Raw genomic sequence first — 25,472 nt, forward strand, 5'->3', positions numbered from 1 at the left:
ATACAAGTACAAAGATATTTAGAAAATATCTATTCAATTGGATTTAATCTTTTGTCTCAGCCTAGGGTTCTTCTTCAGAAGCCATACTGGCGAAGTGAGCAGTACAAGTACTAAAATTGGAATGATACAGTGAAGATTAGCACGGTCCATGCACAAGAGTTACATACAAATTCTTCAAGTTCTCTATTTTTTAAACAATCCTATAAGAAAACTATTTGGAAAATGAAAAAAAAAAAAAGTTTCATGGCACTTAGAGAAAATAATTAAAAGGCTCAGATCAGTTCCAAGTCACATTTAATAAAAGAAGAGAACAGAGACCCAATGTTACATGAAGTGTTAGAGACAGAAGAAGATGATGACACCCACTGTCCTCACTCTCAGTCCACTGTTCTGCTATTTCTCCCCGAGGATCGCAATCACCCAACATATGAAATAGAACCTTAAACATCTTAAACCCATGGCACGTGGCTAGAGCTACCAGACTGAGCGTCATATGAATTTTAAAGCCTGTCAGATTACTTTGGAATGTATCAATACACAGATAAAGAGAGCAATTAATTTTGTAAACCACTAGAAAAGTAAAATTCTACATTCACTAGTACCATCTCTTCTCTTCTTCGATATTAAATCACTGAAGGAAAATATTACGTGCTCCTAGATATTCTGACGAAACAATAACGTGAAATTAAAAAATAATCATTCATCTTTGTTATTACAATATAAGATAACATGATATGATATGAAGTTTTCTAGACTTTGCTATAATAAGAACAAAAATCTAAATTCTACTGTAGCTCTATTTTATTGTAAATTCTATTAACTAGTGCTACTGTTGTTAGGGTTAATAACTACTGTGTATTTTTCAGGTTAAATTTTCACATTAAAATAATTTAGCAATATTTATGCTTATTACAAAATGTATTAAATTTATTTTCTGCAAACATAATCATTCCTTCCTGCTAACAACACTTTGACATTCTTGTACGTTATTTTTAGTTCTTCAAAATAATAGAGCTCTTGGGGCACCTGGGTGGCACAGCGGTTGAGCATCTGCCTTCGGCTCAGGGCACGATCCCGGCGTTATGGGATCAAGCCCCACATCAGGCTCCTCCACTATGAGCCTGCTTCTTCCTCTCCCACTCCCCCTGCTTGTGTTCCCTCTCTCGCTGGCTGTCTCTATCTCTGTCAAACAAATAAATAAAATCTTAAAAAAAAAAAAAGTTAAAAAAAAATAATAGAGCTCTTGTCTTTGTTCTGCCAGACTTAACCATAATATGCATCCATTTTAATAGCTAAGTGCCACAGCGGAGCACATTATAAATACACAAAACTGTATGTTTTCATCAAATATATGGTATTTCCTGAGCCAACAGCAACTGACAAAGCTTGAAACCAGGGTGAGGTATTGTACTGAAAAGTTCAACTAGACGTAACACTTTGCACTGGAGAATATTTCTACTAATTCTCAACGATAAACAACTCAAAATATATCTTTGCAAGAGCTTACTTTTCTGCACATCAGTCTTGCATTTTAGAATATGTTCGTATATAAATTAATGACAAAGCTCTGTATTTATAAATATAAAAAGCAACTAAAATTTTTCATGGCACACACAGTAAATGACTAAAAGATCTTATACTGTGATGAGCATTAATCTTTATCTTACTGACCTTTCTATGTTCCTGTAGGCTTGATGCTGAAGAACACTTTTTATTGCACACTGAACATATGAGCTTTTTCTTAGGATCTCCTAAAATTAAAATAAAATGCCAACATGATTTAAATGAGAATATTAGGAGGAGCATCAGACACAATGTTTCTAGGTGATATATAATTTCTGAAAACCGATATTTCCACTTCTTAACGTAAAATTCCAAAACTTTCAGTGTTATAGTTATATCCATTAAACTGCATTTTAAACCCTTTCTTTCTAACTTTGAAAAATATTCAGCATGATAAACCACTTTCCTCATAAATAAAATAGGTCTTTCACCTTTCCATAAACTAATATAAAATTTTAAAAAGCACACTTCCATGAAAAATTTTACTTGAAACTAATCAGATGTGTTTATTAAAAAAATTAGATTTATTAACTCATAAGCTGATTTTGCTACTTGCTTTAAATTTTAACAGAATATTTCATTTAATCATCTGTGCTTTTAAGATGGAATTTATAGATTATTCTTTCCAGCACTAGATTCTTGCAAAATCTAGGAACATATACTTTCTCATAATAAAAAACAGAATAAAATAAAATCAAGTACAATAAAACATAATATTGGCATTCATATTAATATACAAATCAAAACAAGCCCAATTTTGTCTTCCTACATAGTGATTATAGTAGCTCATTTCATATTCCAAATTTCACAGTGGTTATAGAGATGAAGACTCAATAAAAATTTTTTTCAAATATGTTGTAATAATAGCACCATCTGCACTACCATAAATAACTGGAGTGCTTTTTCAATTTTTAGTTAATTAATTTCAAATATACAAAAGTAAACAAATAATATGAGGAACGACCATGTATGCATCACGTGCCCCAACAATGACAAATCCATGGCTATTCCTGCCCCAAACTCAACCCCATCTCGTCCCTTATTTATCTTTTATTTTGAAAACAATCCAAAACAAGTTAAAAAAAGTTTTACAAAATGATTTTATTTTATCATATAGGACTGTGTTTATGAAAGAAAAACACTTTTAGAAAAAGAAAAATACGAATTTTTGTCTTATCCTTCAAGTTACTTATTTCATATAAGGCACTATTTTTAGCATGCTGAGTATTATAGCCAAGAAAATTTTTCTTAGTGATTGACAAGTAATTTGGCTACTAAAGGAGAAAATTTTCCCAACAAAATGAGTATCTCTGTACATATAGACTGAATATGTGAGGGGCCAATGAGAAAGAATAGTCCTTCTTTTCCAGCTCCCACTAGCTGGCATTTCCTTCCTCCAATCCATAATCTTTTATTGCTCTATCTCGTCCCTCACCCAGCTGCCGCCTTGAGACTAGACCCTAACCTTCCCGAAGAGGTCGGTCAGAGCCTGAGGGAGAGCGGAGAGAAAGAAGGGAGACATTCCCAACCACACCTCTTACTTTAGCTTCACCTTCCTGCCACTGTCCCTCCAGCTGGAATCATAAGCAGTACACCACACCCCACCCTTACTCTTCGACCTTCCCTCTCCTCCTCATGTCTTCTATTCTTCATCCTACAACTGAAATCCTAGCTCTTTTGAGAAAAAAAAATATTTTAAAAGCTTGTGATAATTTGCCTGAGAGTGCAAACAAATGTTATCTCCCATAAATACAAAATTTCTCGGTTTTAGCATCCACAGAATCTAAACAAAAGAAAAAAAAAAGTGGATGTAGGTTCAGGAAGTCAGCCCCTTCACTTTCTCTGTTTCCTCCTGGGTAACTGTGAAGGTCCTCACCACTCTACCAGCTTCCCTAGGTTGAAGGACAGCAGCATCTACAAAGCCATACTAGACTTTATACTATTTTAGTTTTGCTATATTCAGGTAAGTCTGATTTTTGACTTTCAGATTCAACTTTCAAAAACATTAGGGAACACATTAAGAAGATATATGAGAAATTCATTCAACTGTACTAAATACATAGTCACCTAAGTACTGTGAGTTTCAGTACAATATGGGTTAAGTATGCTTCCAGGCATTCTACAATCATGTGTGGATACTGCTTTGCTTGCTATTCTGAATGTGGAATATTCTTTCTCCAAATGTCTGTGTATCTCATAGAAGAAAGGGGAGAAACAAAAGAGGCGCTATGAATGAGAGACCGATTGTGTACTGATCCCAGCAAAAGGGAGTCAGAGTAACCTCTGACTAATACAGTACGTTCCATATTTTGTATGTTTCCACAACATAGAAATATAAAAAAAATTCCTTTTATAAATTATTTCCTACAAAGTCAGCATGAGTTTCCAGAATCAGTAATATTATAATATCCAAGGCCAATTACAAGAAGCCTCAAAGAAATTATGCTTATAGCACAGCCTGAAGCCCACATGCCCAATAACAAGAATGCAAGTTTCCAGAGCTTCAGCATGCATCTGGTTTTTTACTTAGTTCAGCAAAGTTAACTTTAAAAATGACATGAAAGATTTGTTATAATACATTGCAGACAAAGATGGAGAAAATTAAGAGCAGCATTTTAAACATGACAGTTTAAAAAAAAAAAACTACGAAGACAAGTCTGTCAAAAAATTACGTTTGCCTTTTGTAAATATAGGGAAGGCCCAAGTGTAATGAATTCAGAAAAATGCCACCTTCCCTAATCAGCCATATATTTTTCAAAAGGAAAAAAAAGAAGTCAGAACACTGTAAAGTCCTACTGATACCATCCTGAAGCTGTATTTTGCAAGGCCATACTTCCTGCCACTTAGACCTTTCATATAGAGCTCAGACTTAATAGGAGGCCCAAACAGGGATGCAAAGTGGGAGCCAGTAGTCACACTCCTACTAACTTCTACATAACTTTAACATTAAAGGTGATACTTTTTGGACAATGAACAGAGGATACGGAAGCTGAGTACTGGTTATCCTGTTCTCGTGAATGTGAGACGAAACAAGACAGGGGAAGAGAAATCCACTTTCCCCATATCCAGAAAGACAACGTTCCACACATTTCCCAGAAGCCAAGGGCAAATGTAAATACATGAGAAAAGAGTAGGTACAGGCGGATATGAGGAGTTCAACGAACGTCGGCCTCCTTTAAGGAAAAGACACTGAGGAAGTGAAAAGTTAACTCTGACGATACAGCCATCTGTTCGACTCCGCGCAATAGATTCGATCCCTAAACCTAAATACATTTACCATGTGCTAAACAGATACAATCTAAGGGACAGTCAAATGTTGTATTTGTTTTATTGTTTAGCTGGCCATTAGAAAGAATTCAAATAGTATCTGCTTTCTTAATCCAAATACATTCAATTCCCAAGTCAAAATGCAGTAAGTAATTTTCTCCAATATAGGAGAAGTATAAATTTAAAAAATGGAATTTTACTGTAAAAACATGAAGGTACAAGAGCATCATTTAAGAGTTTTACAATATATCTCCTTAAAGAGAAACTTCGTATTTCACCTTTAAATTGTTATTTAAAATTATTAATTCTTAATATACCTGCCTACCAAGCTCCAGTAGGTTCCAGCTTAGGTTTCCAGCTATGATTACTTCAGACATAAGAAAAATGACCAATACTGCTGAAATCAACTTGAAAAAGAAATAATGTTCAGTGAAAGAAAAAAGTCCACTGCCAGAGCTCCACATCTGTGCGAGTCCGATGGAAAAGCAAGCTCTCTCCTTGAGAGCAAGAATTAAAAACAGATCACTGCAGCCTGGGGAGAGGAGGCCCCTTTAAAAACGACCCTGTAGGAAATTCTCACCAGCATGGACGTTTTCCTGGTGTCTTCTGAGGGCATCCCTGCTCTTCAGCCTCTTCCCACAGCTGTCGGCCTTGCACACAAACCTGGCGTCTCCCCGGCAGGTCTCCTGGTGCTGCTCAAAACTACAAGACAGCCAGGCAAGGGGAAAAGGGAGAAGAGATGGTAAAGCCATACCTAATTCTTCCATCGCGGCAGGCTTTTGCAATGCATGCTCTCTAGCAGAGTTTCTGGGTCGTTTCATGCATTACCTGGGCAGGTAAAAAGGAAAGCACTTAAATTCCCACGGCAGCCCTGTGATACTAAGTCACTACGGAGCGTGGAAAGCACGCATGCTAAAAATGACCCGCAACCAGAAAACAGCCATCTGAGAACTCAGACACAAAACCTCGATGCTGAACTGAAGGAAGAACTGCAGGAAGAGCACTGAAAACTCCGTGAAGAATCCTTCAGACTGCTTTTCGCCGGGCACTGAAGAACACTGAGGGGAAACAGGAAAAAAAGAAACAAAAAGAAATAAAGACTGGAAGTGTGAGACAAAAACTTACGAAAATCCCTCCAATTTCAATAAAATCATGTTTGTGATCTCTGTTTTCATTCTGTCTTTTGCCCTTTAAAACTTTCAGTAGTACCTAATTTAACTATAAGACCCAGCTCAGCAAAAACTATCTTTGGTGTGGATTCAATAAAAGCTGACTAGACTACAGTTTTCAAGTCTATTCACTAAAATGGATACAGCCCTTGCTTTTTTTTCAAGAACCTATAACAGAATTTCCAAATGTTTAATCTCTTGCTATTATAAAAGTTTTAAGTGTAAGTTTTGAGCAGAAATTTGTCATCTCAAATTTCATAAGCAAAGTGGATGCATGTAATATATGAAAATTGTCTTAATATAAAATAAAGCATGTTGCAGAATTTTACTTTAATTAATAAAAAATGAAACAGTAAGTCTGTATTAAAGATTTCTTGCTCATATACAAGGTGGCATTTTTAAAATAAAAATACATGTATCTACCTTCTCACTTTTAATAACTCATGAGACTGTAAAATATTTAAGCAAAAAGATAACTTCAGATGCTGTTAATATGAAGTCAAAATAATAAAGGGTACAGAGCCAAGAGGTAGGATCATTGAATCCACCTTAATGTCATATACCATACCTATTCATCGTTAAATTGTTCTTCCTAAGTTGTTATGAAATAAACAGTGCTTCTTTTCTAAAAAGTTCCTGTTTTCTTTATACTCTGAACTTTCCATTTCTTAAACTTTTCTTTTACTGATTTCAGAGGGAATTTCAAATGTAGACAACTGAAACTTGATCTGTGACCTCAGAGCACTAAGTTTTGCATAACTGAATTTCAGCTTAGTAAACCAATGAGCTTGATATTTAAAGGCAAGCAATTAACTGAACAAAGACTTATTAGCATAAACAATGCTCACTTGTTGAAGTTCATAAGAATTCATATGAAACATTCATAAGAATGTTTCAAAAATCAACATAACTATACTAAAAAAAGATAAGTTAATGACAATGACAACATACAATGTTTACTTTCTTCCCCCCCAACTCCGTCTCTCTCTCTTTCTCACACACACACACACACAGACACACGCACACGCACACACACGCCCACGTGCACACGTACACATACATGCACAGGTTAGAAACTATAAAACAAATCAAATGGAATAGTTAAAAAAGTGTTAGCTCATAATTTTAGATATTCTTTGCTGTACGCACTGTCTTTGCAAAGCCTGCTTAACTGGGAATTTCTTCCCACAGCTCTTGCACTGAAATTCTTTCTCCTCGGTCGGTTTCTGGTGCAAGGTCTGAAGATGCTCAGCACGAATTTCCTCACTGGTAAAACTCGAGTCACACTGGGGACAAGCATAGTCCTCTTTACAGCCAAGGCGATCTGCACGTTTACAAGGAAACAGATTTATAAGACAAAAATTAAGAGCCAAGAACTCAGTTTTATCCTCATTTTTAAAATCAAAATTAATTGTTTAATAGTATCAGGATAGTAAATGCTTATTATCTCTGCGAGTATTAATAATGTTGTTCATGAAAAATAATAGGAAGTGTTACTAGGGAGAAATATATGATCTTTTAATTCATTTCTCTGGTTTCAGCAAACTATAAAATCAAAATCAATTTTTAATTTACCCTATAAGGTTCACTTTTCGCATCAAAGAGTTATTACAAATGTTGAACGAGAAAGCAAGTTTTCCCTGAAACGGGTCATCTTGAGTTCACTGAGTGCACAAAGAGAAAAAAATCCAACCAAGGCAAACAATGTGGAATCACCAAGGGGAATCTCACAAAATGTGAAAAAGACCAAGGTCATAAAAACAGCATTCATTACAGCAGGTGTAGTAAGGCTCTACAGCGTCTCTGGCTTGTCCGTCCCTATGGACTGCCACAGCTCCACCCAAACTTCTCAAAGTGTGCTATTTACATGACAGATTTTTTTCTGATTATTAAATAAGATGAGACTTAGAAAATTTAGAAAATATGAAGAAAATGAAAATGATCAATAATCCCATAAGGAAGAGACAATCACTTAATATATTCTCAAGTCTGATTTGTCTTTTGTCTATTCACATTTTAGGCACAGTCTAACCACATTTATGATCATACTTTTTATGCAATTTCATCTGTTGCTCTTTTTGTTCATTTAACATTTTCTCAATTCAAAAAAAAATACAAGTTACCATATTTATTTAACTAAACTCTCCATTGTTTGACATTTGAGTGGATTTTCTGTTTCTTTTGTGTTGCGGGTTTGTTGTTTTGTGTTTTATTGGGGGGGTTCCTTTATTAAATAAAAAATGATTTCTAAAATAAAAATAGCAATAATGTCAATAATATAAGTACCTGATTCATATGTTTTAAAAATCTATTTAAGTTTCTGTTGATTATTTTTACAAAAGTAATGGAATTTGATATTTGTTAATATCAATAATAGAGAAAATCAGAGTGATAAGAGATAAGCAGGAGACACAGTTTTTAAGCTAAAATAGTGGACACAAAAATAACATGGCCAGGCGGGGCATTAAAAAAGTCATAGGGAATGTAGTCAGTAACATTGTAATTCACATAAATAAATAAATACTCCTGGAAAAGTAAACACAGAATACTACAGAAATAATTCCCATCACCCAAAGTCTGAAACTCAAAACAGCAAAATGCGTATTTGAAAGATAGAACAGAAAGCCTGTCCTCATCTTCCCCTTAAATAATCCAACTAAAATAAAGAAACAGAACCATAAGCTGGCAATGCTGGGAATGCTTATACTTCCTCAGCTGGTAACATACAGTTACAATGGGAAATTCTTAGGAAAGACATCACTACCGTGGTGACTAAAGAAACTAGTGTCACTTCTGAAATGGCTTTGCTACACAAAATGAAAAAATACCCTATGGTAAATTTCAGCCTGTTACAAAATGTGACTACCTATCACATCGTTCATATTTCTTTCAAACCCCATGAGGAGTAAAACACAACATAACAGAAACAAGTCCCAATAATAATTGATTATTCCCCAGCAGATGGCAAACAAGCGACATCTCCGGATTGTAGGACGTCTCTAAGCAGGTCAGACCCACAGTCAACACACTGTTTTTGGTTACCCAACTGAAACAACCTAACAGTCCTGCAGCCCTCTACAATCAGAACAGGAAGTGATTTCCAGAAGCTCCAGATTCTCCAAGGATCTCTAACAAGAGGGAGGCCCAGGAATAATCCCATAGGGTCCATCCAGCGGCGTCCTCTGTACCCCTCTGCACTTGCCCTTCCCCAGGTGCAGATGAGAACATAAAGTCTCAAAGAGTTAGTGACTTGCTCCGTTACAAGACTGACTAGTGGAAGATTCAGGGCTGGAGTACAGAATTCCTCATTACTTGCCACCCCACCATACCAGGGAGAGCAGCAGGAGCCAGGAGCTGGCGCTGACCTTAGCAATCCCACAGGGTACATCTACCACCCACGCCCAGCATTCTCCTCCTGCTGGAAGACAGATGGGGGCTTACAGCCGGATATCCTCTGAGAGTAGTTTTGACAAAATAACCATTTTGACAACACCGTATTATAATGCGACTATAATTCCACCACAGTTCAAACTGTATTTCTCCTACAACTTCTGTTCTCTCAGATCACCAGTTGGAGGCAATACCTTTTCTGCCAGCTGTTGATTGTCCTTTAGAATTTTTAACTTCCCCTTCTTTGATCATTGTCATAATTTGCTGTTCTTCCTCATCGGCCTCCATGTCACTGTCCAGGTAGCCAATCAGAAGCTCTGTATCTGTTTCTATATCTTCAATTGCCAAATAGAAAATGTTTTCTCCTTCCTGAGACAAAATTAAAAAATACGCTGTTGTATGACAAATATATCTTGATAATTTTTAAAATGTTGAACCATTTGTTTCTAATAGTAATTAAGAAATCATTTTAAGATACATTGAGTACCATGTGCCCATTAAAAGTTACTATTCATTTTTTTGTAACTCCAACAGATCTGGATACTGAAAAAGGAAACTGACAATATTCAGTCACCTAGCAAATAAAATACGAATATATATTACAGATAGTCACATTTATATATAACAAATGAAAGTCTAATTATTTAGATTTCTAAAAGTGAATTTCACATTGTTAATTTGCCTAATGCAGTAACACCTTGTGGAGGTCTGTAAATGCGGTAAAAAGAAATTTCTTAAGTAATGGTGTCATTTCCCCACCCATAGAACAATATGCTATCAATGACCTAATTATGATTAATTTTAAATCCAAAACTGGAAGAAAAAAAAACTTTCAAGTTATAACATAAGCCAGAGGAACAGCAAACGAACCCTAAAAGAATTTCCAAAAACCTGGACCAGAGTAGAAAAAAAGACCAGGCACCTGAGAGGTTCAAAGAATTGACTGAATCATCATGTGTACCTAAATTTCACTAAAATGACAGGAGAGCTGAAAAGAAAGGAAGTTCCACTATCAACACACCAAAATTTTTTTAGAAAATTCTAGAAGGTTAGAAATCAGGGTTGAAATGATAGATAGCTATTGCAGAAGAAATTTCAACCCATAACAGACACAAGAAAAATGTTACAAAGAAGAACCTACTTCCCAAGGAAACCCCACAGAAACTTCACACTTGGAATGAACTGGTACAAAAAGCCCCTCTGGGCCTTCGGCCAATCACCAGGGAGGCCAGAACTGGGGCTGCTTAGCTCGCTGTCCCCAGGAGAAACACCCAGAATTGCTGTCTTTTACATAGATGAGGATTTGTTCTGGGAGGGCTCCTAGTTTGGCTGCTAAGGATAAAGAGAAGCAAAGCATAGTCTGAATTTATTGAACCTTGGTGGTAGGCAAGGGGAGGGAAGGACAAGGACAATAAGCTCCACCAAGGAGTGAAATTCAATAGGGGAGAGAACACAGAACAAAGCCTTCTCTCCCTTGGCATTATTACCACACTCTTGTTAAGGAGGAGGAGACAAAGGAGGAGGGGGAAGAGGTAAGGTGAGTTGGAGAAGGGAGGAAGAGGAACATGTAAATGCGTGTATGTGTGTGTTTATGTATCATACACAAGCAGAACTCTTGCGAAAAGTTGGAAAAATATGCATCAAACTGTTATACAGTTATCTTTTGGAGGCTGGGAGAAAAAGTAGTCTATATTCAATACTGTTTTAGGTTTTTTTTGTTTTTGTTTTTACAATGAACAGAATATTTGTAATTTTTAAAACAATATATATTAGAAAATTCCATGAAAGAGACAGAAATGATCATATTCATCATTTCTGGGCAAGAAAGGCATGATGCAAAAGTTCAAAGCATGGAAGCAAATCTAACCATCAGCTACAGTTAATTAAAGGATCTTTCTATAATATTTAGAGCATCCTGGGAAGTTTTTTGAATTTCAAACCTCCAGAAACTATAAAAAGTTATTTCTAATTAAGAACACAATTAACTTCTATACAATTGTTACTCTTTGTGCAACAAAAATAAACAAAAAACAATGTAGATGCTCAGCAAAAGAGAGGTCTCTTTTTAAATTAATTTGGAAGTAGTAATTTCCAAGGTTTGGAAACCACTTGCCAAGAGTTACCCAAAGCAACAAAGGACTCATCTAATGAAGATTTCAGAGAATAATCATAAATCTTAGTGCTTATGTGATCAATATCTAAGAAATTTAATTGAAATGTCTTTCCAGAATATTAATCATCAATATTGTGATGACCTTCATAGCACCAAGAAAAGATAATAATTTTTAATTTAAAACACGATAACATTAACTTAAACTGCAATCATAAGATACAGCATGCCTATTTAGGGACTCCATAAGAAAAAAAAAATTAATATGCCAGTTAAAACCTCAATTCAATAAAAGTAATAGCATTATAGCCACCAAGGAACCAACTACATGCTTTGTCTGTAGGCCAAGATATGGGAAGAAGAGGAATGCCATTACAGGTATTACTCCCATCTATTTATTTAATAGAAATATACAGATACCTTTCTACATATAATTCCTACCCTTACCCAGACCAAGAGTCTCTTCCCTTTCATTTGCTAGCACAATAGTTTTAAGAAGTATCCTCTTAAATTGCTTCCTTCCCTACAATTCACTAATTTAATCACATAACAACTCTTCATTATATTGTTCTCCTTCTTCAAAACCTCCCATTGCTAGAACCTGCGAGATTCCTAATCTCTGGAACTCTCTTGAGCTCCTCAGGCAATATTCCTCACCTGTAGGCGCACCCCCAGGCCCAATTTCATGCCCTTTGGCAAGAAGGATTTAAAGGGTGTTGACCCAAAGTCCTGAGACTCAGCATCAACTCCGTGTTGTCGTTCACCTGGCTCTGACCTTGTGTTCCAGCTCTGATGACTGTTTTAATAGTTTGATCCTGAAATTTACTTATTATGGCCATCACTTCCGGTCATCAGGTTTGTGGCTTGTTCCCCTTAACAACGTTCCCTTCATAAGAGAATCACTCCTTACATTTACATGTTAGGGTTTAGCACCTTCCTGGACTCTGCCTGGGGTCTAGGGTCCTGCTTATGGTTCCTGTTATGGGCTCCTGGTGATTTTGCTGGAAAATGCTCGAGCTGGGAACACCTGGGTCTCTCAGTCAGTTGAGGTCAGACTCTTGGTTTCCACTCATGTCACAATCTGGGGGTCTGGGATTGAGGCCCCACACTGGACTTTGTGCTCAGCATAGAGTCTGCTTGTCCCTCTCCCTCCTTCTCTGTTCCTTCCCCTGCTCATGTTCTCGCTCTCAAATAAATAAATAAAATCTTTTTAAAAAATGCTTCAGCTGAAAGAAGGCTGTTCAACATGATGATCTGTTCAAAAGCAAATATTCCTTTTTGTAAAAAGATTTATTTATTTATTTTAGAGGGAGAGAGAGAGAGAGAGAGAGCACATGCGCACACCAGCAGGGGGAGGAGCAGATGGCAGAGGGAGAGCAAATCTTCAAGCAGACTCCACTCTGAGCTCACAGCCCCACAGGAGGGGGCGATGATCTCACAACCCGATATCATGACCTAAGCCAAAACCAAGAGTCCCACGCTTTACAAACTGAGCTACCCAGGCGCCCCAAAAGCAAATAGTCCTCAGCCAGTGGTTTTCATTGTGTTGGCAATCAGGATACAACATAGAGTGAGTGGTTTTACAATTGTTATCCATCTCTTGCATTACTGTCCATCATTCTGAATTTGTTATTTCTTAGTCTTGTTTCATGTTGCTTTATTTGTATATGGCATTCAGCTATTTCTACTGCAAGCTGTTTATACATCAAAAAGCTACAGTAGTCTAAATCTCCAACAATAGAAGATGGAATAAATTAAGTGCCTAGCTATTGGTTTTAAAATTTACCAAATGTAATTTTTATAGGCAAAAATATATATGGCACCAATGTGCCCCACAAAGAAAAAGATATCAACAAACATGTTAACAGAGCTTATTTCTAAGTAGAGGTAATTGTTAAGTATTTTGCAGAGTCTTCTTCTGTTAGTCCATACGTTAAAATTTTTCTAGAATTAACAGGTGTTACTTTTGTAGTGAAAGAAAACAAGAAATAATATAAACAGACCTGGTTCTCTGACACTGGGAAGTGGTACCGCATAGTGACAAAACAGCACAGGCTTTGGGCTGTTCAAAGTCTTTCTGCAGTTAATTGGCTGTGTAACTGTGCAAACAGCTTAATCTCTCAAACCACCAGTTTCTTCATTTGCAAGATGAAGAAAATAACAGTGCTTATCTCATAGGCCGGTTGTAAGGATTAAAAGTGAGAATATTTGTAAAATCTGGTAAGGTGCCTGGCATATGGTAAGCAAGCATTCGTGAATGGCAGCTGCTATGATGATGATGATGGTGATGATGATGGGGGTGATGATGATGATTACTATTACTATTATCATGATATAAAACTTGAAAACCAGTGGTTAAAATATTCCTTTTTCTCAAAATTTATTTCAACCCAACTGCCACATAAATTTGCTATGACAATGCTGCCTTTGACTAAATCTCATTTGGCTAAATTGCTCTCAACCAAAATATAATTCAATTCCACTGACTGCCTACCAGAGCTCTCTCTGAATTGCTTTGGATTTCTGGTTGTCACGCTCTGTTCTCTTGTTAATATGCTAATGCGTCACTCCGGTTTGGCCGTCCGATCCCAGTCACTGGTCTGAACTATACCTAACGTGACCAGCCATCTGCTTTGCCTGCAACTGAGGAGTTTCCCAGGACATGGGGATTTCACAGCCAAAACTGAGAGTCCTGAGCAAACCAGGACAGTTGGTCACCCTAACTGCACCCATCATGTTCTCCAAAACCACATTCTAAACTCTACTTAAGAGTTCCTACCAATAATGTTGGCTGGGTCCATCCCCCAATCTCCAGCCCCCACTCAGGGTTTTTAACCTATAGAACCAGTCATATCCCCAAATACGGCTCCAAAGACTTATCAAATCAACTCCTATAATCTGAGCCCACTTTGTCCTCTCATCTTCAACTACCCTTCAAACGAACCTACTTCTTATTCTTCTGTCCAACTGGTATACTTCCTCTCAGAAAACACTGGCCTCGTTCCTGCCTTAGTACAATTGCAAAGATGCCACCTGGCCTCCCTGTTTCAACTCCTCAGCATCATCTGAGGCACAGCTCATTTTCATCCTTCTCCATGAAACCTTCTCTAATCTACTAAATGCATGTAGGCTCCAGGCATTTCCTCTATATAAAATGCCTTAACTTTATTGGGCACTTATAATTTATTTCTGTGGTTTTTGTCATTTAATTCATATGATCAGTCAAATTCTAATATGTGTTGATCTCGTCTTCCCAAAGATAATTTCCTCAAGGCAGGAAACAAGAATTACCATGTGTCGCCCACAGCATAAGTTGTACTCATAACAGTTGCTCAACATTTTACAAATAATGAGTAGTAAAAAAGAATACTAAAATGCTTGTGTCTATAGAAGAAAAGCACTTATTAGTAAAAAAGTTTACAGATACTTTCCTTTATTTGCCTTTAGTGGTAGGCTATTATAATAAAGCAAGTCACAGATACTGGTGACTTGGGAGGATTATGGCAGGGAAATAATGGAGATGGTGAGAAGTATTAAGTATGATCCAAAGAGAAAGCAGATGCTATTTCCTGACAGAATGTACATGCAGTGTGAAAGCAGAAGGGTCGAGGATGAGTCTGGGGTGTTACAGTTTTCCCTCAAGCATTCACAGATGTTACTCTATTAAATAACAATTCTTCTTAAGGTTCAAAATAAAACACCAACTTCAGATTTTTGTTGTGAATCTGTATCTTCTCTGTATATGTAAATATATTTTCATGTGGTCCTTCACTCAGGTGCCCAAGATATTACCCAATTCAGCCATTTTTTAAAAGATTTTACTTATTTATTTGAGGTAGAAAGAGCGAGAGAGAGTGAGCACAAGCTGGGGGGGTGGGGCAGAGGGAGAGGGAGAAGCAGGTTCCCCGCTGAGCAGGGAGTTGGATGCGGGGCTCGATCCCTAGAATCATGACCCGAGCCGAAGGCAGATGCTTAACCAACTGAGCCACCCAGGCGCCCCGAATGCAGCCACTGTTAAAGTTAATTACTATTCTTCAACAAATCTGCAAAGTAAGAGTCGTTCATAATCCCCAATCGAAAAAAAAGTTATCTTAGGTCATAAACTACTTGCAAAGCTCTTCCTTTGGACAGACAATAGATTCAGTTAAGTAAAGTACAGGAGAATGCTGATCTGTTTCTCTGAATGACAGTGAAAAAAATAACGGTGGCTTAGATTTTATTAGATTCATCATTTTGGTAAGATCACATATGGAATTCGGATTAAGAGGCAAATTTACACACACAATAGCTTCTCTGAATATCTTAATTGTCAGGGTTTTTGAAACAAACTTAGGTAATGAAAATAAGCAAATCCAGAAAAAAAAGTAGTGACTTGGCTGGGCTAATTCAACAGGAAAGCTGGAGATAGTGCCATGGGGCAGACAGACCTGCTACAGACCATTCAATTGACGCAGGTGCTCCACGAAAACCCTAATGCACCAAAATAACCGTCTCTGAATTCATAAATACTGTTATAGTCAACTGTCATGAATTTGAATGATTAACTGTATGTATATGGTCTTAAAAACAAATCCTATCATCAATGTCATTATCTCTTTTCATACTAGTAACCTACTCTTAGCTCACTAGACTGTCTTAGCACACTGGTGGGGAATTTCCATCACAGGAAAGAGTCGGGGGGTGATGGAATCAGCCCCTAGCCAGAGTAAAAACTCAGGTCTACAGAGGAACACAAGGAGGCAGCCTTTAGACTTTCGGGCTTTAGAACCAGACTAGGAACTGACACTACTCTGCCCCTTTCTGCTTATGTAGGTGTCCTTCCTTATCCCTGTGTGCGTCGATTTCCTTATCCATAAAGCAAAAAAAAATACAACTTATTTATGCCTTGGATCTTACTGCTAATTTCTGATAAGTGGCTAAGAACACATAAAAGAAAAACAATACCTCACATCAATATAGCACTTTGCAGTTTTCTAAAGATTTCACGTACCTTATTTCATCAGATTTTCATAGTAACCTGGTGAGATACAGATGGAAATGTCAGGTGCATTTCCAAGTACATTGGACAGAAAGACTCTATTTTGTAATCAGATAAACTTACGACCTGGGATTCCAGTACACAACTTACTAGCAATGTATCCTTAGGAAAGTTATCTTAACTTCATTTAACTACCTTATCTACAAAATGGGATCAATAGTACCTACCTAAAGGAGTTGCTTTGAATTAAAAAATAAGGAATATATAAAGTATGCCTGGTAGACAGTCGGCACTTAAGAGATGGTTAGCATCTCCCAGAAGAACTGCTCCAACCAGTGCACATTTTACAAATGGGAAAGTTGAGGTTCGGAGATGATAAATTATAAAGCTCACACTTAGTAAATCCTAGAGCCAGTCTAGAACTAGAACCGTGAGAAGAGCTGGCATGATAAGGTCAGGAGTGAAGTAGATTTAGTTAATTGTGACAGCTACTATTTCAATTTTCCTGGATAAAATATTTCCTAAAGGAGCCTAAAATAACCCAATGCATTTAAGGGCTAAAGGGAATTTGTTCTCATAAAATATTTTTTTATTTTTTCTGCTTACTTTTCAATGACTCATAAAATAATTTCCTTTCTTTGGTCATATACCTATTTTTAACTATGTTGCCTCAATCTCATGCACAGTAAAAACTTATATTGTTATGCAGATCTGATATTAATATACTCTTAAAATAGCCACTTATATGTCATATACAAAGTAAGAACACTTAATTAGGAGTTAAGATTTTTCTTCTGGCTTTGGCTTTCCCATTCGGGCCCTCTCGCCTTGGGCGAGCCTCTTCTCATCTTTGGAACTCTTCTGCTTCATCTGTAAAATGATGCAGGTAGACTTTATTATCTCATCCCTTCCAGAGCTAGACTAAATCACAAGTGAAATGACATCTTTCCAAAGGACTAGTTAACGACGCTAAAGAGAAAAGCATGCATACAGGATGCTGTGATCACTGCTGCTCCTCTCAGACTTCACCCTAGGAAGAGAAACACTTAAGTAGGATGTCAGTGAAAAGCTGGGTACACAACATTATAAGATGGGGGGAGGTGGCTTCTCTGAAATTACACAGAATAACGTAAGCCACCACTTGATAAGATTTTATCAATGTGATTGTTTCTGTATTGTGGCAATAGCTAGGACCAGATAAACTCACAATGCCTTCCAGTCTAATTCTTTCCGATTCTATCACTACCACAAAACATTTACTCCTGGTGTTCTAGATGTATATACTTTTCAAATTCCCTATCTCCTTCCAACATCCAGCATCACTCACAGACCTCAACTTTCTCTGACAATTTGCCCACTCTCCCTTCGCAAGTCCCACGCCCCACTAGGATAGATTTCATGAATCCATACATTTGAGGTTCAGTTCTGCTATTTCAAAATAGCAAAAGTAACTGTCTCTTGTTTTGCAAGGAAATATAATCCCCACTGTGTGCAAATAAATATAACTCTAGGAGAGGCCACGGGTGATTTGGTATTTCAGCTGCGCCTGTCTGTGACTTAACTTGGTTTCTCTTTACTTGGCAGACTGTTGTCCACATGTGGATGATGTAAGAAAAAAACATGATTGTGAAATTGGCAAAGACACAATTCATTGTATTGAAAAGGTAGTAAGTAGTGAGAATCCAGATCTCCAGCCAAAATGACTAATGACTAATCAAAGCAATAGGAAATCATCTTCAAAATTCCTGAGGTTACAAATTGAAACTCTACCAGCATGGATGAAAAAAAAAAGTTTGGACTCCTACTCAATTATCAATAGAAGTAGGAGACAAGTGACAAAGGCGGGGAAAAGAAAATGAAATGAAATAGGAAGAATTCCATATTTAATATCCTCTCACTTAATTCTTCTTTACAAAAACCCTAATTCAGTCTCAACCTGTATATCTACATCACTTCTGCAAAGCTCAATACACAAAGCTAAAAAATACCAGGAAAAAATCACTTCCACAGTAAAATTCACAAAATATATCTATTAATACTCACCTAACAATGAAACCAAAAATCTTTAAAATAAGACCTAACCGTAATAGAACATCACATTCCTATTCGTTCACTCCCATCCCAGGAGGACTGTACCAGGTCGCGAGGCAGCTGAGTCTCAGAGTGTCGTCTGTGGGGGATGTGTACTGGATCCAGTTTGAGCAGGTGACTTGTATCGACCCATGAAATGTGACTGGAAGCAAGAGAGAGCTTTAAGAGTCATCACGTTGGGGTGACTGCTCTTTCCCTTCTGCCAGAAAAACACGTCTCTGGTAAGGGTTGTTCCTCTGGACATCAAGAGGAACCAAATGCTGGAAAGAGTCACAGCCTCCAGTAGCCTATACTTGTGTGGACAAGAACCGAATCTTCGGTGCTACAAACCACTAAGACTTCAAGGTTGTTTGTTAGAGCAGTCTTCGTGGCAGAAGTTGATTGATACAATGACTGACGCAAAACAATATTTTTTGAATTATTTACTTGGTGAATAAGAAGAAAACATCTTGAAACCAAGGAAAATCATGTGAAGCAAGAAAATGACAGGTGTATTTTAAAAAGTGAACTGTGTGAAGTAATTTAATTTCACGTTTATGGTGCATTAATCAGGTCCTATAAGAAAAATGAAGTTTCAAACATATGTAAATAAAATGGTCTTTCTTTTTTTTTTAAAGATTTATTATTATTATTATTTTAAGATTTTATTTATTTATTTGACACAGAGAGACAGCCAGAGAGAGAGGGAACACAAGCAGGGGGAGTGGGAGAGGAAGAAGCAGGCTCCCAGCAGAGGAGCGTGATGTGGGGCTCGATCCCAGAACGCTGGGATCACGCCCTGAGCTGAAGGCAGATGCTTAACGACTGTGCCACCCAGGTGTCCCTAAGATTTATTATTTGAGAGAGAGAGAGAGAGAAAGTGCAAGCATATGGAGGGGCAGAGGGAGAGGGAGAAGGAGAGAAGCAGACTCCCCGCTAAGTGCAGAGCCCTACACAGGGCTCGATTCCATGACCCATGAGTTCATGACCAGAGCTGAAATCAGGCGTCTGACGTTTAACCAACTGAGCCACCTAGGCGCCCCTAAAATGGTCTCTTTTCTAATCACAGCTCATAATCAGCCACAAAGCAAAGAAACAGTTTAATATGATTCCCAGGAATGAGATACTATATTAGACAAAACACCAAGCCCAAAAATAAAAAACAACAATCACAAATCACTGATATATATGCGATCTTTCTCTGAGGGGCTCAAGCAAAGATAGTAATCTTTGAAGCACCTTACGAACAAATCTGACATCATGGAGAAAAAGGTCAACAGAAAAGACCAGAAGAATCAAAAAGAAAATTTTGCTACATAGAAAACACGTGATGTGCTCCTGGAACACAGAGGCTCTTCACAGGAAAAAAAAAAAAACTATACCTTGGCTATTTTACTTAGACATAAGTTAGCAATATTGACAGGCCAAGACACTTTAAAATAAGATCATGCTACAGGGAACCGAGTGGCTATTTTATATATAAGCAGTTAGAGGGCATACTGTGTTCCCACAGCATATTTGCTCTATTTTACGTCAGAAGCTCTTAACTGACCTCCACTTAACTCCTTCCCGGATTTACCTGACACTGCACTGAATCTGCCAACTGGCGCCCAAAGCAAAGTCTTCTCAGTAAGCAGCCTTCTCTCTGCTTTGCCTGCACACCTCTGTCCTGGCCACTTGACTTGCATGCTTGCGTCCCAAGAGTCCACGGTGTTTGTTCCCACACATGTTTATGTCACTTGTACAAGTTATATTAATTAGTAACTTAATTAAATGTTACATAAACCAAAGATATGAGTAAGAAAAAATGCAACTGCTTCTAAGAAAATCAGTTGAATGTTTTGAAAAGACTCAAAGGTAAGTCTGTGGAAAAAAAAAATTGTCAAGATACAGAAGGCAAAGCAATTATAAAATATGGGGGAAAATCATAAATCTGGAAGGATTCTGCACTCAGGTTGCCTTAAAGAAAGAGGCTTTACTCATACGACTTTTAAAACAGCAAAACTGAATACCAGGAGTGTTTATGAAAAAATATGGTAGCAAACTCTAGTGAGAAAACCTATACTCAGAATCAAGAAGGCTTTGGTGATAAATCAAAAAAATTGAAGACTCAATGTATACTTATAAAACTTAAGTTAAAATAAGATGGTTCAATTATCAATTCTACGATTCCTACTAGCACAAACTTTTTCTATTACCTGACCAAGAATTGGTCCATATTATATCAGAAAAGAGAATTTCAACCAAATTATCATATAACCAAGTCTGAGCAATAGGTTTCCCATAGAAGCCTCCCTAACCCTCCATGTTGTCCCTATCAAAGTACTTACCACCCTGTTCTGTATTTATTTAGCTGCATCGCCCAACTCGGCTATAAACTCCGGGGGGGGGGGAGGAAGGGATTATAACCTCAAATTATATATAAATTATCATTCCCAAAATATTTCTTTTCCTTTTTTTTTTTTTTAAGATTTTTATTTATTTATGCGACAGAGAGACAGCCAGCGAGAGAGGGAACACAGCAGGGGAGTGAGAGAGGAAGAAGCAGGCTCCCAGCGGAGGAGCCCAATGTGGGACTCGATCCCAGAATGCCAGGATCACGCCCTGAGCCGAAGGCAGACGCTTAACGACTGCGCTACCCAGGCGCCCCGTGAAATATTTATTTTTCTAAATGGCATAAGAATTAGCTAAACACAGGCCTCTCCTCCCCCTGCCTCCTCCCTTCCCCAAAGATTGCTTGCTCCCCGAGGTCAGGCCCTATATCAGATTCATCTGTATAGAAATCTCAGTGCCTGACTCAACACCTTGCTCACTGAAGGCTATCCACAAAGGATCCACTGAACTGAACTAAGTACGAGAAAAATAATTGTCATTTCCTTTTGAATTAATAAGACCAGAAAGGCAAGAGTGTCAATCAGGAAAGTGGAACTTGCTACAAAAAGGGTTGAAGAGTCAACTTCCCATTTCCAACAAATTCTTAAGAATTCAAAAGTTAGGGGCGCCTGGGTGGCTCAGTTGTTAAGCGTCTGCTTTCAGCTCAGGTCATGATCCCGGTGTTCTGGGATCAAGCCCTGCATCGGGCTCCCTGCTCAGCGGAAAGCCTGCCTCTCCTTCTCCTACTCCCCCTGCTTGTGTTCCCTCTCTCGCTGCCTCTCTTTCTGTCAAATAAATAAATAAAATCTTAAAAAAAAAAAAAAAAGCCAAAAACTGGGAGTGTTTTAACCAACTGGAAGTAAGAGACCAGACTAGACAAGCAGATGTGCTTCCTGGAAAGAGAACCAGAATCAGGCCAAGCACACCCCACTCAACGTACCAAATATCAATTCAAAAACCTAGGAGAGAAACTGAAAGTTCTTTCAACGCATTTATTGTTGCACTAATGCACACGGTACCGCAGAATACCCACACTCACAAGAATGCCCACGCCAGTTCCTGCTCTGAGGGACTTTACATGCTTTTGGTGGAAATAGAATAGAATAGAAACTGGTTAAATTACCAAAAAGAGCAAAAAGGGCCAAGACAGTCATACAGCTCTGGAATTTTTTGAGACAGTTCCACAACAGCATTTGAAATTCACTCTGAACCTTGTAAGCTGGATAAATTTTGGACAAGATAAGATCCAGAAGAAGTGGGTCTATTAAAATAGGGAAAACAATGTTGGCAAAGTCACAGCACTGCAAAGGGTAGCTTAGGTTATTGCAAGCAACAAACGTAGCTATAACACTGGGTACTGCAGAAACATTGTAGAGAAGTCGACTGAAAAAGCGGCTTTGATGTGTGGAGTGACTAAGAAGTCAGGCACAGGTTAAATGTGCTCTGTTAATTGTAGCATTTGAAGAAAACTGTAAGGCAATCACCTGACACTAATGAGACAGAAAAAAAAAAAAAAAAGACTGAAAAATAGAAACCTGTAAGGAATTTTGTTCATTTGATCAATATGATGGTATATTTTATATATTGACTTGACTGGACCACAGGGTGTCCAGATATTTGGTCAAACATTATTCTGGGTGTATCTGGGAAAGTATTTTCAGATGAGATTAACATGTGAATTCACAGACTGAGTATAGGAGCTTGCCCTCCACAACATGGGTGGGCCTCGTCCAATCAGTTGAAGGCCTAAAGAGAAAAAAGAATAACCCTTCCCTGAGTAAAAGAGAATTCCTCCTGCCCGACTGCCTCCAAACTGGGGCATTAGCTTTCTCCTGCCTTTGGACCTGAGCTGAAACACTGGTTGTGTCTCAAGCCTGAGGGTCTTCAGACTTAAACTCACCCTCAGTTCTCGTGGTTCTTAGGCCTTCAGACTCAAACTATAACAACATCAGCTCCCCTTGATCTCCAGCTGGCTGGCTCACCCTGCAGATCTTGGGACTTGTCAGCCTCCACAGTCATGTGAGCCAATTCTTACAATAAGTCTCTTTACCCACACACACAGACACAAATACACACACACACATCCTATCTATTCTGTTTTTCTGGAGAATCCTGACTAATACAATCAAACTTGAAATTTAAGATGTTTGTTATATTGCTACAATAGAATCTATTTGATAAAAAACTAAAGTACATTTGATATAACTTCTAATCAGAGAAAACATATTAACCTAGACAAAAATGTAACATTAAATAACCTACAGATAATTTCAGGGCAATAATCTTTCAATATCAATAGTTTTTAATTCTACTTATTTTCATTTTAATGAAGATGGAAACACTTCTGACAGAGATAAGTAATTCATTTGAGAAAAAAAAGTTGAGCCTGTGTGTGCCAAGAGCTATGCCAGGACTAAGTATACCACAGTGAAGCAAAGCAGACACAGCGCCCAGCCTCAAAGAGCTTATGGACTAAGTGTGAGCCATTAATCAATCACCAAAGAAATGGAAAATAACCTGATGAATGCAAGGACAGCGAGGAACACGGTGCTACCAGACTATATAACGGACAGAGCTGATCTCATCTGGAGTTCAAGGATGGTTTCCTGGCAATGTGATGACTTAGCTCAGATTTGAAGGACACAGAGGAATGTAGCAAAGGGAAAAAGGAAAATGCATGTGTGGAGCAAGGGGAAAGAACTGGGACATTTAATAGCTGGGTAAAAAAGCATATAAGCTGCAAAAACGGAATGAAAACGAGTGGCTAGGAGATGGTTTCAGGGAAGCCAAAGGCAGAGAGTGCTTCATGATGGAGCTCCTTGTCAACGCTGCTGAGCCGACCTAGCAGAAGGAGGTCTGAAAAGCCTGGCATGCCGTAGTGACACAGAGAGCACGGGGGCCTGAGAGAGAGCCACTAGAAGGCTGAGTGCAAAGGCCAGGTCAGTGTGGGCTGGGGAGTATGTTGGAGGTAAGAAAACTGGAGACCCAGCATGTAGACAATTCGAGGAAAGAGAGGGGATCCCTGCTGAAAGGGGATGTAGAATCAAGAGGGAACAATTTTGAACAGAAGGAGAAGTCTAAATGTTTAAAATCCCAGTGACAATGACAATCACTGCGAGAGGGTGAATATCAGGTGAAGAGAGGGGTTACTCTACATCCTAAGTGTTCATTAGAAGGAGGTACACGGGCTTGTTCTTAAGAAAGAGGAGGGGACACTTCTCTATTCTTGGCGAAAGGAAAGAGAGCGAGCGCAGTTGTAAAGAGGTGTGCGTGTGTGCTGTCAGAAGCTGATCGGTGTGTCAGTGTTATTTATATCACCTTTGTTAACATTCACCAAAATAAGTGGTAAATGCATCTTCTTAGAATATCTTTTAATTTTCATGTATTTCCAAACATTGAAACAGGCTACCTATATTCTTTTATAGAAGCATACTCTTAAAAAAATACTCTTAACTAATGAACCCCCAAATAGAGTGTCCTCAACCCCCAATGACTTCTGTGATTTCGCCTCTAAGTCTCACAGTTACATAGTTCACTGGTTTGGCAATAGGTCAGTTGTAAATATCACCCCAACTCATTTATTAAAAATGCATTTAATGATAAAATGGGTGAAGTTGGTCAAAAGGTACCAACTTCCAGTTATAAAAATAAGTCCTGGGGATGTAATGTACAGCACAGTGACTAAAAGCAATGTATTCGAAGCACATATTCAGAATTGCTCTAAAATGTCCATGTAGTCCCCCCAGTCTTCTAGATAAAATTTGACTATTGTGCTCATCATCCCTGTGTCTCTGGGAGAATATGGATCCCAAAACTGCATGTCAGACTGGGATGAAAAGCTCTGCTCCTCTACTTCCAGGCTTTATAAACTTGAGCTCAGCTTTTTCACCTGCAAAATGGGAATAATACTTCTTCTTTGGGGGGAGAGAGGCTGTTGAAATTAAGTGGGATAATGCTGATGCAAAAATGTGACAAATCTTTATAATGGGCCAAAGTAGCAATCTGAAATCTCATTTCATAAGTACAGATAATCAGTTTTTATTTATTTTGTTTTGTTTTTAGTTATTGATTGACTTTCTAGTTAAAAATCGCATGTGCTATTGAATGGCAAGATGTGAAGTATTTTTAGGGATCATTGTATATCACTTTTGAAAACAATATGGCATTGGTCCTATCATGAATTGAAACAAAGCAAAATGTATTTATGGAAGTTGAATACAAGCATATAAATGCCCAATAATATGCATTTTAAATCTGATAAAGAAAAAAATGACGAAAGAGAAGAAAAGCTACTTACAAGCACACTACGTTCCAAAGTCTAGAAATGGGCACATGGAATTAGGTCACATAGGGAAAGCTGTCAAAAGCCTAGTTGGTTTACGTGCTATTGCCAGAAGAATCAGGTTAGCTCTCAGCAAGAATGACCATGCTCCTTTTTGTTCCTTTTTCCTTTCTGAAAAATTAATAGAATGGGAAAAAGCAAGCAAGAAGAAAGGGAAGGGAAGGGAAGGGAAGGGAAGGGAAGGGCGGGGGAGAGAAAGAAAGAGAGGGG

General features: G+C 37.9%; 1 protein-coding gene and 1 non-coding gene across 3 annotated transcripts in view; one reads left to right on the forward strand and one right to left on the reverse strand.

Annotated features, from left to right (window-relative positions):
• PRDM5 (PR/SET domain 5) overlaps positions 1-25,472 on the reverse strand; it is a 193,630-nt gene that overhangs the window by 94,440 nt on the left and 73,718 nt on the right. For both annotated transcript variants that reach the window (XM_040626276.1, XM_040626278.1), the window contains exons 4-8: positions 9,584-9,758; positions 7,149-7,323; positions 5,796-5,888; positions 5,411-5,532; positions 1,672-1,751 (exon numbers count right to left, since the gene is read on the reverse strand). In XM_040626276.1, coding sequence (XP_040482210.1) covers positions 1,672-1,751; positions 5,411-5,532; positions 5,796-5,888; positions 7,149-7,323; positions 9,584-9,758 — 645 coding nt within the window. The remainder of the gene's footprint in view (positions 1-1,671; positions 1,752-5,410; positions 5,533-5,795; positions 5,889-7,148; positions 7,324-9,583; positions 9,759-25,472) is intronic.
• LOC121101928 lies at positions 84-193 on the forward strand. The gene has a single exon (XR_005833966.1). It is a non-coding gene; the product is annotated as a U6 spliceosomal RNA (small nuclear RNA).

The sequence above is a fragment of the Ursus maritimus genome, unplaced genomic scaffold (assembly GCF_017311325.1).
Source record: "Ursus maritimus isolate PB19 unplaced genomic scaffold, ASM1731132v1 scaffold_11, whole genome shotgun sequence".
Lineage (NCBI taxonomy): Eukaryota > Metazoa > Chordata > Mammalia > Carnivora > Ursidae > Ursus > Ursus maritimus.